The following is a 14341-nucleotide window of genomic DNA, read 5'->3' as shown; positions in this document are numbered from 1 at the left end:
AAAAAAAAAAAGGGAAAGCACAACATGGGATTATATAGGTCTTTTCCTTTTTTTAATATTTTATAGAACTGCTTTGGGATTTGACTATTCTCATTTTAGAAGCTAAGTGTCCTTTTCCTTTATGATGTGTTAATGTTTATAATGTGTTAGGCACTAGAGTCTTTCTAGATACATATTCCCAGAAAAAAGTTTGTTTTCTAACTTTTGGTGCTAAGAACAAAGTATTTAATGTCCAAATATATTTCCAGAAATTGTTGCTTCAGTGATTTCCTTTCCTTTGCCATGTGAATAAACCAGAAGGCTACCTTAAAGTTGTTATCAGTTACCTTTCCTTTGTAGATAGATAGGCTTTAACATTTTATGAATGGTGAATTTACTGTTACATATGAATATATATGAATATATTCATTCACTCATTCTCATCTTGGTTTATGGTTAAAAAAACATAACTAGATCTGTTAAAACCAACCAAAATAGCCCAAACTGTTTTCATACTTTCAGTAGAACAGTGTTTCTCTCTGGGGTCTGTGAAATCAAAATTATTTGCCAGACTATGTTGAAAAACAATACAATATTAAAATTCCATCAAGCAACCATGAGAAGCGATAGCAGCAACCAAGGCGGCAATTTTCATATTTAATATGGTAATTATCAATAAATATAATCCATACAAACAAAAGTTCTTTTGGGGTCCTCCATAATTTGTAAAAGTGGGACGGGGTCCTGAGAGAAGAAAGTTCAAGAAACACTGCAGTAGAGGATAAGAAAAAAAAATCCCCAAATTAGGTCAAATGTTTTAGGCATAGCATTTGAAATTAATGGTCTGAATACCATAATAATTATATTAATTATCAGATTGCAACTAGCATTCAAGAACAGAAATAATGATTGACAGCCCAATTTTAAAGTTACAAAGATGTGAATCTGTGGTCAGTCTCTGCTATGAACATTGGCTATACCACCATTTGTATGAATGCCTTTTTCAAGCCATTGGACTACTAAGAGTAGTATTCCACTAATTGACTTTTATTGCAAGAAAAATCCTATATGAATAATTGGTGTTGACAGCAGGACTCCTTGCATTCTAATCCTTGAATAATACTAAATTTACTGTTCGCTTGCACTTGTTCACGTACCTTTTTCAAAACTGAATTTCTAAGATTATTACTGTTGCCTTCCTGGCCCTATTGGAAATCAAATCATGGAGGCTGACTTTCCTGAAATGCTAATTTATCCAGTCTATGTCTAGATAGCGCACAACAAAATAAGCCAAAATCTTCAAATCTTACTGTAGCTTAGTGTTGTAGGAGCTGACCATCAGAGTCAAAGGTGCTCATGAGTGCTTATGTGTATGTACACAGGTACAGCTAGATATTTCCATAACTTTGCATCAGTGCAATTTATCTGTTCTAGATATTTTGTTCAGACAAGGTGTTATATTGAAAATGAGTTTAGCTTGGAGAAAAGCACTGAGTAGGTGAAATATCAGGTGGGAAGTACAGTGAATGGAATTTCAGAGAAGGTGATAGAGGAGGGTTATTGGTGAAACCTTAAACAAATGGATCAACTATAATTGTGCCATTGGATCCCTGAAGAGTTGAGAAAACCTAGTTTAGACAAATGGATGATGCTCATACAGGTAGTCCTCGACTTACGACCATTCGTTTAGTGACTGTTCAAAGTTACAACAGTGCTGAACAAATGGTGGTTACAATTGGTCCTTGGAGTTACGGCCATCCCAACATACCCATGGACACTTGATTGTGATACGGGCACTTGGCAACCTGTTCGCACTTATGACAGGTTGCCAAGCACCCCTCAATCACATGATCATCATTTGCAGCCTTCCCTGCTGGCATCCCCAGAAGTCAATGGGGAAGCCAGCAGGGAAGGCCACAAGTCACTAGGGTAAGTCTCCCCCACCTGTGCACCCTCCCCAGCCCCTCTGTGCTCATGCCACACCAGCCACATGCACACCCTCCCCGACACACACCCCTGTGCACCCTCCCCAGTCCACATGTTGCCTATCGTGCACCCCCGCAAACCCTCTCCAACCCATGCAGCACCTCTTGCGCACCCCCACGCACCCTTCCTGACCTACACAGTGCCCCTCATGCACCCCCACACATCTTCCCCAACCTGTGCAGTGCCTCTCATGGTCCCCCATGCACCCTCCCCAACCCATGTGGTGCTTCCCATGCACCCTCCTCAGCCTGCACAGTGCCTCTCACACATGCCTACACACCCTCCCTGATCCATATGGCACCTCTCGCACACCCTCCCCAACCCTCTCTCACCTAGCCGCAGCCACTTATCTGCCTACTGGCCTGGGACTTGCAACTTCCTGGCAGCTTCCCCACTGACTTTGGTTGTGGGAAGCCAGCAGGAAGTTGCCTCACCTAATGACCATGGGATTCAGTTAACAACAGCAACTAGGGCTGCAGGGATTGCCGTCACTAAGCGATGCGGTCACACTTTACAACCGCATTGCTTAGGGACAGAAATTCTGGTCCCAATTGTTGTAAGTCAAAGACTACCTGTACTCTTTCGGTTGGAATATAGCTGGTTGATTAAAAACTGCAAACTAAGGGGCTAGAGTCCCAATGGCTAGGTTCACATATGTGCAACTGTGGTTTGTGTTAAGTATGATTTGTTGAACAAATAACTTGGGTTCTCACAAGCTTAAGTAATAAGTTGCATTATTATGGCTGTTCATAATTTGTATTTATTTATTCAATTTTAGATACTGACAATTGCTGGTTTCATGAATTACACTAAACCAAGTTGAAACCAAACATATTGTAGCTTAATCTGATATATGAACCCAACCAGAGATTTCTTTGTCAGTGAGACCTGATGTTTTTATACTAAAGGGAGCTAGACTACATTATAGTTGCTTAATGGGAAGAGATACTGAGTAGAAATTATAGGAATTGTAAAAATTAGTCGACATAAATTTGACATCAAGAGATAAAACAAAGACAAAATCTCAGCATTTTAATCTCCCAATTATGGATTCAAAGTTGCCATTTTAAAATAAGGAAACTGCAGCAGCATCATAAAGTGACAGACTGGTGAACTCACATACAGCAAGAGGTTTTAAGCTATTTACAATTGCTAATTGATGTTATATTTGTAATCTATCTCATATGTCACCTGCATCTGCAAAACTACCCTTTCTTCCCTCCCCTTGCCTCAGCCTCTTCTCAAATCACTCTATGCATCTGATGAAGTGAGCTTCAGTTCACAAAAGCTAATGCCTTTTTATAGAATTTGTCAGTCAAAAAAGGTGCCACCAGACACCTGATTTTTGGCTACCATAGACTAACACAGCTCTCTGTCTACAACATCCATGTTGCAAAAGTTTGGATTAAACGAAAACTGAAAATAGAATAAAGTACCTTGTTGGCTTTATGTTATTTTTCTCATTGTCTAAGTACACTTTAAAATTGATATATATATGCTTGGTTTTTTTCACACTGGAAGCTAAGCAGAAGACAGATATTGAAATATACTGCTTAAAATGCTTTTTGAAGGAAATAGCCTAAAACATTTCATACTGAAATATGTGTGATAGCAGGTATAAGTGCCTTTTAAAATTTAATGATATAAGTATGTAAAAGGAAAGGAAAAGTAGCTGCATTTGGACATAACACTAAACCACAGTTTACCTTGGTTCACATGTGAGTCAGAATCTTCCATTTAAATTAACTGCAGTTTATCAGGTTTACTGAGCCCAAACCTGTGGTATGTGGCTGTCTTGTTCCTACTAAGTGTAGTAATATTTAACCATTGTGTTCAGCTGACTAAAGTGAAAAATGGTATACACGTTATTGTATACCAGAGGACATAGTCCACAAACCTTCTTTTGTAGTATAGATATTATAGTTTCACTGCTGTAGCCTAATACTATAGAGGCATGTTGATGTTTTGGCTTGGAAAAATAGACATAGTCTATTGCATTCAGCAAAGAATGTGGATAAATGATCAGTTATATCAATGGTGATAATTTTTGGTAGCCAGGGTGATACTTTTTTGTGTGGGCATGGAGATGATGACGAAATGTTCACATAGGTAGATGAAGCTAAGAATTTGCAGGAGCTGTGTTTTTGGAAATTAGAGAAGCTTATTTTTACTTTGACATTTTAAGCCTATATAATATACATATAGTATATATATTATATATAGATATATTATTTTTCTTTTGTTTCTAATCAAAATGAAATATGACAAAAGTATTTCAGGGATATACTTTGCCCACCTTACTGGAAATTTTATTTGCTTGGAAGGTTCCTGGACAGACTTGACAGTCATGGAATAATAGGATAAGGACGTGGTTAAGCAACAAAAACATAACATAGCCAGTTTTGGATGTAAACAGTGGGACCTCAAAAGATCTGTATTCATATTTGTTGTGGCCAAATGTGGCTTACCTAAAGCAACCAAATCACTTTGATGATAGAACATAATTTTATTAGCATGTCAATAATATATATACAGTATGTATACTGGGCTCCCAGCAAAGCTTTGGCAGAACCAGAGCTTATATACCTTTGGCCTACTGCATTGCAAAGACAAGACAAAGGAAAAAGGCAGACACAGTGGAAATTACAGTGTGATGTCGGAATGTTATTTTTTATATACAGCTTATTCATAGATTAATTAACTAGTTGGATGGCCAAAGAATTTGATTCCAGCTACATATAGTTAAAATAAAAAAGGACTCTGAGTAATTCCAGAAGGAACTCTCCAGGCTGGGGGAATGAGATTAAAACAGCAAATGCATTTCATTATCAGCACATTTGGGCAAAAACTGCACATACACCCACACCCACGCAGATGAAACACAAATACTTATGCAGTCTTAAGTTATCAACTGCTAACTAGATAAAGGATCTTGGAAGGTGGGATGGGTAGCTAAATAAAAACATTTGCTCATTGTGCAGCTCCTGTGAAAAACACAACTTTCATACTATATGGGATCATCTAGGAAAGAAATGAAGATTAAGGTACCATATTTGAAACACTCGATTTTGTTATAGAGCTAGAGGAGGGACAGAAAATTGCTACCCAAACAATCAGAAATCTGAAGTAGTCATCAGGTATGGAAATAATATAATGATTGGGAAATTTTAAACATAAAATATAAATAAGTGAGGAATTTAGGCAGGTGGATTTAGAAATGCAATAAAGCTCAACTTTGAAAGTTTCTGGATAGAGAGAAGGAGTACTTCACATACTATCCTCTCAATACTAGTTGTTAAGACAATGCTGATGTAACAGAATAAAATGTCATTATCTGTAGGAATGGATGTCTTGTGTGCTGACAATTTGGGTATTTTGCAAATTGTTGGAAAGGTAAAATGCTGTTGGGTTAATAAATAACTCCTAGCATATTACTAAATTTTAGAAGCATTGCTTCTAAATCATGTCTTTCCAGTAATGTGAATGTGCATATTCCTTTTGATTCTTTCCTACCCAATAGAATATTGGAAAGAAATTATATAAAGTGAGTCAAGGCTTTTTCCATCGTCTATCCATCAGCAGGATTACTCTGTAAAAACTGAACAAAATGGAATCAAATTTGCTTGAGTAGAGGAATAGCCAAAAGAAGAAAAAAAGTGGATTCTAGAACTTCTCTGTCCAGAGGTATATTGCCATCTCCTCCCTATGAAGCTTACTGTAAATTGTAGTAATACTAACTACACATTGATTGGGGGGGGGGGGGCTTTCCTCTCCTTCTATAAAAGGTTAGGGAATACCATAACCAGGATTACAAAAAGTTCACATGTTCCTTAATTGTGGCACTTACCAACACTGCTTAATTTTTTAGAGGTCAGCTTGCTGCTTTTGTTCTTAACATATCCATGTCTCCTTTAGTATTTTTTGGTTCCTGCTATCCAACACAAATTTACTAAAAAGCAAACTTTCTTATTTCTCTTCCACATTACTTTAGCATTGGGTTCTTTTTAAAGATTTTTTTTTTTTTACCAACAATGCTTACAGTGCTTACAAGAACATTGTTACAGAGTGGTGATATATTCACCATTTAACAATACATACATATATACATACATACATACTTAAATACATACATGCTAGCTGGCTGCCATATTTGGATCTGGAATTTTCTCCTTAGTCAGATTGGCAGTTAGCACTAGCAAAGGTGGTATGGCTTCCTTCTTCCTTTCCATTGCATGTGTTTGATCTGACTGTGTTGTCTTGACATCTGTGCAATGTTACTTTTGGGGCCCATTGTGATCTGGATGAATTGGAGGAAGGATTGGTGCAGCCTCCACCAAATTAGTATCCTCCAGATGCGTTGGACAGAATTACAGTCTTGATATTCCAGCTGTAGATGGAAGAAATTTTAGTTTAATACTACAAGGATAGCAATTTGGGGAAGACTGGATGGGTGGGTGGGTGAGTGGCCCTGCCTTATTTAAGAAGGTTTGAATTTTTTTAAAGTTAATTATCTGGAATATTTTAAAAAGTAATTAAAATAGATATTTACGTATCAAAAGGTATATGGATAAACTAGAGGGGTTTTTTTTTCTGTAATTAGATTATTCTGCGTTGGTTGCAGCTCTTTAAAGGAGGATGTTTGATTTCTTTAGATCCTTGTTTCTGTATTGAGGACAGAACTGAAGTTGGGCTGAGAATTAAAAAAAGAGTTTGTACTTTCCTCTTGAATAATTAGATATTGTATAATAAGCACATGGTAGCAACTGAAAGTCTATGTGACAGCACAACTGTTATTTGGCCTTAAATTAAGATACACTCCATTTAACCTGTCATATTCGAAAACAAGCATTCCTATAGATTGTGATAGTATTATGTCATTATATGTGTATATAAAAATATTGGATTGGATCCAGATTGCCAGGTCTACTGGAAAAAGGGAATGCTATTTCAGTCAGTTCTTTTGCCACCTGCATTATCCCCATGTCCCCTCCAAACCTACTGTGACGATTTGGGAGGCCTTCTGAAATAGCTGGGTTAAGTGGCACTGCAGAGAAAAGGCAAAATCAGCAAATACTTCCCCTACCCCCAGTCCTAAATGGACACCTTTTGCTTCATTTTGATCCCTTTTATGTACTAAAGAAGCAATGCTAGTTGTAAAAGAACAAGTTTTAATTCAATCCTCTACAGTTTCTTTGTGCTGAATTAAATTATTGGCTTGTCTCACCACTATTTTGTACACTGACTAACAAGGCTTTCGTAGATGAAATAGTTCAGTGAAACTTCTCAACACAACCTTGGATCTTCTGCACATAGAGTATATTCTTTATCAGTGAGCTGTAAACTATTGAATCAAACCTTTTAAATGAATTTAATCATGGTAATTTCCATGTTAAAAATTTTGGAAATATAGCTTTAAGAGCCAGTGTGACCAGATTTCTTGATATTTTCTAGCCTTGTCTATAAATATAATGGGAAAACCCTTGGACAACATTGATATTAATGCTATCTTATTTTTATCCTGAAACTTGGAGCCTGCTGATTGTCTTGTCATGTGTACTGCATCCTTCATTGTTTTAATACATAAATAATTTTATGGAACTTTTAAAGTTATATCCATATGCTGCTATCTATTTCCTCCAGTTTAAGAATGAGTTCCATTCCCAAGGTCTGTCCTTAAGTTGAATTTGTATGTAAGCCAGAACAGTATTATTGTATAATACTGTTTAAGTAGTATTGGGTATTTAACTCGAATCGTTGTGTATTTAACTTGAATCTTGCTACAGTAGGCTCCGTTCTTAACTATGGGTCATCATTAAACTGGGTATTATTAACCCGGGGACTGTACAGCCAAAATGTTCTTTTTTTCTAACAGTTTTCCTATCAGTAACAAGTCATCAATTCATGTTCTAAGGCCTGTATGGGGGCTGAGCTGGGGATAATATTGAAAAGGAAATAGATGTATTTTAGTTAAGTCCTTCCACTAAAAAAAACTGCTCCCATAATCAGAACCAGAAGTGATTTCCTTTGTTTCATGCAGTTTGATATGTACCTCAGGGGAACCCTAGAAATTAATCCTATTTTGGGACCATATGTCTGCATGCATTGTAGAGGATTCTGTTCAGTAAGTTTTGACTTGGGCTGTGTGTCTGAGCATTACAGTTGTACCATCTTTGGCCATGGCCCCAGAGGATTGCTTGTCTCATCATCTGCAAAGCAGCTTTTGGTTTATGCTACTCAAGCTGCAACTTGCATTAGCACAAAAACTTGCTTTTTGAAACCTAAGTGGTTTAAAAAGCAGGTATAACAGGCAACTTGTTTTGGGAAGGGGGTCAAATTTAAAATATTCTTCTCTAGTATTACCTTAATAAATAAAACCCTTGATTGAAGTTAGACTGGAAACGTAATTAAGGAGACCTGCTGCTTATTGCTGCACACATGTTGTCTTAGGAAACCCATAAACTATCTTGTTATGGTCTGGAAAACTTAATTAGACTGTGCTCTTGATAAATTATTTGTAGAACTTGAGCATGATATAGGATAATACAAGTCTCATCAAATACCTTTTGTATCTTTTTAATGGCAATAGAGACTTAAAACTAACAGATACATATAAGCCCTGATATAAAAATGTTTTGTCCATACACAGTTGATAGGAAGTCAGTACACCATAAGTTGCTAATATTTCTGAGTATCTCAGATCCAATTGTCAGTTGTGACAACTCTTTTTTCTTTAAAATAATAAAAGCTTTTCCTCAGCATGACAATACCAAACACCCAGTAGTTATTTCAAAGGTGCTTTTTAAAGATCACCTTTCCACCTTTAATAGCACCTACACAATATAGTTATCATAAATATGTGCAGTAGTCAAACATTTATGATTAAGTATATTAGACTTGAAATGTATTGTTAAAAATGGTTACAGAATAATGCTCAACTGAACATTTTATTCATCAGCAAGTAATTTTTAGTATAAATTTTAAAAAAACTTATCAACAAAACACTGAATCAAATCCTTAACTAGACATATTAGAAGGGGAGAGGGGAGGCAATGACTTTGTACAAAAAGTTAGAATTCAGAAGAATGCCCTGAATTCCATTTTCCAAAGTTTGACTTCCACTTAAGTGCATTTTTGAGCTGATGAACTGAAGGGATTAAGCCAGTGAAAAAACAACTAGGTAACTTGGAGCCTCAATTACTAAGGAACTGCTGTTTGGCATTTTCTGTTTTGTCAGGGAACATCAGTGGGCTCATTGCATGATGTTAAGCCTCAGTGAAATCCATCTGAAAAGCTAGTCAAGACTAGGAGGATGCAGAACGTTCTGTCGTGGAAATTCTAAGCCCTGAATGAGCCATTCTGGCTTCAGAAGCGATCACCATTCCATGATGAAATATTTTGCACATCCTTAATTATGACCAACTGAAGATACATTGATCTCGGACTTAGTTAGAATCCAACTCCAAATATGATTTGGAATGTGTAGGTTATGTATGTAATATAGTGGCAGTGTTCTGTGGCTTGGGCCTTTTGACAGTCTGGGATTTAATGTTGCCAGTTGCATACTATTGGTTGATTACGTATGCATTTTAACGTACTAATAAATTACCTGCGTTCAGTAACTTGTGGCCTCTAACTGCTTCTTCTCTTCCTTCCTTTTTGTCATCCTGCAGTGTTCTGTGCCAAGGTCTTTGTGGCTAGGCTGCTCCAACCTGGTAGAGAGCATGTGCGCACTGAGATGCCTGCAGAGCATGCCCAGTGTCAGATGTCTCCAGGTGCCTTTCTTCTTTCTTGTTGTAAATGTGTTATGCGTATGCTGTGGTCATTGTTAAAATCTCTCTGGATTCAATTTAAATTGTATAAGTCTCCTGAATGTTTTCTGTATGATCCTCGTTAGTTTATGTGGGAGTCTTCCTTAAGAGGGCTCTGTATGATACACAGCTTATTCTTAACTGAAAACGGTAAGCATTTTGCTCTACCTGTTTCTTCAATGCAAATGAGGAATGCATGTTGCCTGTGTTTATTTTGTGTGTTACATGCTGCAATTATCGGAACAATGGATGAAAGGTAGTATCAAAATCTTTACATGTAAATAAGTAGGTAATTATTTCTGTAAATCAATTTAATATATACCGCTTTTGACAATATGCTCTCAAATGTTCACACTAAGTATTCCTGGAATATAGTCACAGAAGAAAATTAGTATTAACTGAGTGGGTTTGCTTTGTTTAAGAATACAAATACATTCCTTTCCTAGGGCTATGAAAAGCATTTGGGATTGATGCTTTGCTAAGCATGTCAGTGCACATGAAGCATCTCTCCCTGAAATGTTAAAGCAGCAATGTCCTCTGGAAGATTCATAGAGCTGCTTTAAAGGCTGTCCTCAGTTATCTTTGTGGGCATATATGACGACATTTCCACTGGGGTCAGGCTGTGTATATAAACACGCACAGAGATGTGCACATATGTGTGCAGAGAGCCAGGTAGCTCCTTTGAAGGAGCTATATGAACTTTCCAAAAGATGCAGGTACTTTGACACTTCAAAGAAGAGTGCTTTGCTTAGTCAGTGTACTTTGTAAAGTGCCCTTTTACAATGTTTTGCATAGCCCTGATATTTCTTTCTATATTGTTCTTGATTCTAAATTAAAACTAAGTTCTGTTTTTCAACAATCTTGAAAGGCATGTTAAAACAGTTTTTTAAAAAGTTTGCATTGTGTTGCTTTCGTTGCTATAGTGTGTCAAGTGTAGTCAGTTACATCATAAGCCTTATGAAAATGTCCATTATCCATCTCTGGTATATTACTAATTTATGCTGTATATTAGAGGTACAAGGTAGAATTGTAATATCATCGAATTTTGAAAGTTTCCAAGACAGTGAGCTTGTGTGCAGACTTAGGCATGTGCAACATAAATAGTTGAAGTGGACCTGAAAATATTATGCAGATAGTTGGAGGATTCTCTTGAATGGATAATCTGTGGTCTTGGGATGGGGCTAAGAGAAAAGGAAGAATGATTGAAAATCAGGCTAAGAGCTCTGCTCTTGGAAAGTATCTCCATCTAATTTTCAAAAATCCCTTTTTTCCTTTGAAAGCTCTGTACTACAGAGTATTCTAGTCTTCCCTGGTGTGGTATCTTCCAAATGGAAATATAACTTCTAGAATTCCAACCCCACATGATTATTTGTCAGTTTGTAAATGCTAGTCAACCTTATCAGTGCTAGAAATAATTTTAAATAAATATACCAGCAGCCGTGTCCCCATACCCACATATGTAAATTTTGGGCAAAAGAGTGGATGAAGAGGCAGCTTAAGTACACAACCCAACCTATCAAACACCGCAATTGTTACATTATTCATCAGGAAAAGTTTATTTGGGTGATGGAGGGAATTACATTGTAGTGTACATTATAAAGAGTTCCCATGTGCATGCTTTCCTTGACTATCAAAATTCCTAATGCTCAGAAACTACCGTATTTTTCCGACTATAAGACGATACTTTTTTCTAAAATCCTTACCCTAAAAACTGAAGGGCGTCTTATTCAAGGAAGTCAGCCGAGAATCGCGTGGTTCCAAACTGCCCATACTTTGTTTCTGCAGAGAGGCGTCCTCCTATTGCTAGCCTCCAGTCACGAGTGAAATAGCTTGTCTCCCAAACAGACTTCCTCCAATCACGAGCCTGATGTAACTGACGTCAGCTGATGCTGAACAAACCAATTAGAGGAAGGCTGATTGCAGAGACAAGCTATCTGCAGTTTCACTCGTGCTTGAATGTAATCAGTTACGCAAAAGAGCCTGGAAATAGAGCTGCAGAGAGACGGTTTGGACCTCCTCCCACTGAGTGTATCAGGTCAATGTTAACTAATTACTAAATAAAAATGTGTTCTGCACCATCTTTAAACTATTGATTTTTTAATTTGGGGCTGGAAAAGTGGGGGTCGTCTTGTACATGGGGGTGTCTTATTGTCGGAAAAATACGGTATATAAAACTACTGTGTATGTTGGAATATACATTATAGATTCTTACAGTGGGGAAAGTCCATCCTTGATCACTACTAAATACTGCATGAGGCTGTTCTTGAAATGGGTGTAGTTAATTAGTGGAAGTGTGATATCATGCTTGGAATGCTATGGATGGCAAACACAGAATTGGCTTGGGAGAGTGAAAATATATGCATGAAAGCTATTTTCTGTACTCAGTTTTGCTCATAAATTATTTATCCTTTTCATTTTGTGGCTAAACTTTAGTTTTCATCACTGTACTATATGACATATTGGCAGAAGCAAACATGATAACCTCACAACAAATATGTCTCTGTGATAAATCAGTTTGAGAATAATATAATCAGTTTTTTTTAAAAAAAGATACATTGACAGCTTCTTTCTTTGTTATAATATAGAAGACTTCCTGACCTTCTTTGTGTGTACGTGTTTAAACACAAATGAACTGTAGAATGACAAACTGTAAAATGGCCAGCACTTTCAAGTAACGTCAAACCATAAATAAAATTCAAACCAAGAATCCTTTCAATACACCAGAATCCTTTCAAAATGAATGATTGGACAAATAATATCAGACACGGTTCATTATTTCAGAAATAAATGACATTTTAAATGGGTGTGCTACATTTCTGGGGTACCGAAAGCGATGTCTTTGAAAAACAAGTCAGGGGCAGTACTCCCCAAAATACAAAATTTGTGAATGGACTTTGGTGGTTCTGCTGTTAGTTGCCCTGGTGGGATGGTTCATTATAGGGAAAGGCTAGTAACAGCCATCATAAAATCCTGCTCTTTGTTCTACTGCCACGTGGGTATTATCAGCCTCTGAGAAGAATCCTAGAAACTAGTTAGCTTTGTTTTTTAAAATTATGTATTGTTTACATGTTTGTAAGTTGCTTTGAGGGAGGGTTGTTAACTAAAAGATGGAATGTAGACCATTGAAATTAAATAAATACATATTTTGGTCCTTCACAAAAAGTATATCCTAGAGTGGGTTAAATGGCAGGTAAAATGAATGAATCTGTTGTATAATCCAGAAAAGTATAAATGGTAAGGGAGCCAGTTTGGTGTAGTGGTTAAGGCATTGGGCTAGAAACCAGGAGAGCATGAGTTCTAGTCCCGCCTTAGGGACAAAGCCAAATGGGTGACTTTGGCCTAGTCCCTCTCTCTCAGCCCTAGGAAGGAGGCAATGGTAAGGTAAAGTAAGGTAAACCTTTATTATGGTCTTTGACCAACATGTGTACATATACATATACATAGACACACACACACACACACACACACACATACAGACACATAAAATGTACATTAAAGATGGCAATTAAAATAAGTTATATGAGTTAAAGAGGAGGAAAGGAAGAGAAGGGGAAAGAGTTGTAAAGGTACCAAAGAAAAGCAGTTTTGTTTGGAGAGTATTTGTTGCCTCACTCTTTTAGCAGGAAGGCAGAATTTGGCAACATTATGGGTGATAGTGCTTTTATGGTCTGCTAAAAGATAATGTACCATTGGTCGTCTCTCCCTGGGAATTCCTTTATGAGTGGTTACGTCATAAATTACGCAGGTTCAGGTAGAAATAACAGTACAACAGGACATGCTGAACATCTTCTATAGATTGGACGTCACAGTGACAAAGTCATTTGTGGAAGGGAATTTTTTGATATTTACCATTAATAACTGCTGCAGGGAGTGTCCTTTGCAGTGTCTGTTGTTTATTAGAGATTGACATTAATCAGCTGGCTTGGTAGTAAGAGACAGTCTCCAAGACTTATGTAGCCTTAGTGCTAAGCTAATGTCATGTTGCCATCCTGCATCAAGGATCATCTCCTTCAGTGATCTTCTGTCATATCCCATGTTTTAGAGAAGCCATAGGCTGCCAGTTTTTCTCTAACGAATATCTTCCAGGTAGATTGGAAGTTATCTCTGTTAATGAGGGATGTCAGGCCTGTTGGGCAATGGCAAACCACTTCTGAAATCTTGCCAAGAAAACTGCAGGGACTAGGTCCAGGCAATTACCAGGAGTCAAGCCTGATTCGAAGGTACCCCCCCCCCCCCAAAAAAGCAAGCTAAATACTTTTAAAATTGTATGATGTGAGGAAGGCAATCAGAGAGGAGTCTGTTAACAAAACGCAAGCACCTGGCATCATTCTCAAGAATGAATGATAAATGGCATATTAAACAAAACAAAGTACTTTCAGATGTTACAATAGGATAGTGGCATGAGCAGCTATTAAAATTGCATAACACGTGGAAAATAATGATTTTGTTAATAAGCAGAAAGAACATTATCCCTTCTTTTCTGCCCCTTCCCACTCTTTTATTGCTACCCTCTATCAAGGCAGATAGTTCCGATAGATGCATTCACACACCTCCTTCTGGGTTTCCGG

General features: G+C 37.2%; 1 protein-coding gene across 8 annotated transcripts in view; it reads left to right on the top strand.

The window, feature by feature from the left end:
• Positions 1-14341, top strand: part of FBXW11 (F-box and WD repeat domain containing 11) — a 101140-nt gene that overhangs the window by 14000 nt on the left and 72799 nt on the right. For 4 of the 8 annotated variants that reach the window (XM_088135013.1, XM_088135030.1, XM_088135038.1 and 1 more), the window contains one exon: positions 9636-9737. The exons of the other annotated variants lie outside the window; for them this stretch is intronic. In XM_088135013.1, coding sequence (XP_087991139.1) covers positions 9636-9737 — 102 coding nt within the window. The remainder of the gene's footprint in view (positions 1-9635; positions 9738-14341) is intronic. 8 annotated transcript variants of the gene reach the window in all.

Source organism: Python bivittatus, unplaced genomic scaffold, assembly GCF_059951505.1.
Source record: "Python bivittatus isolate LINGU-HERP-01145 unplaced genomic scaffold, Pbiv_v1 ctg000020_np1212, whole genome shotgun sequence".
Lineage (NCBI taxonomy): Eukaryota > Metazoa > Chordata > Lepidosauria > Squamata > Pythonidae > Python > Python bivittatus.
Note: the sequence above shows the minus strand (reverse complement) of the source record. Positions and strands in the feature narration are given on the sequence as shown.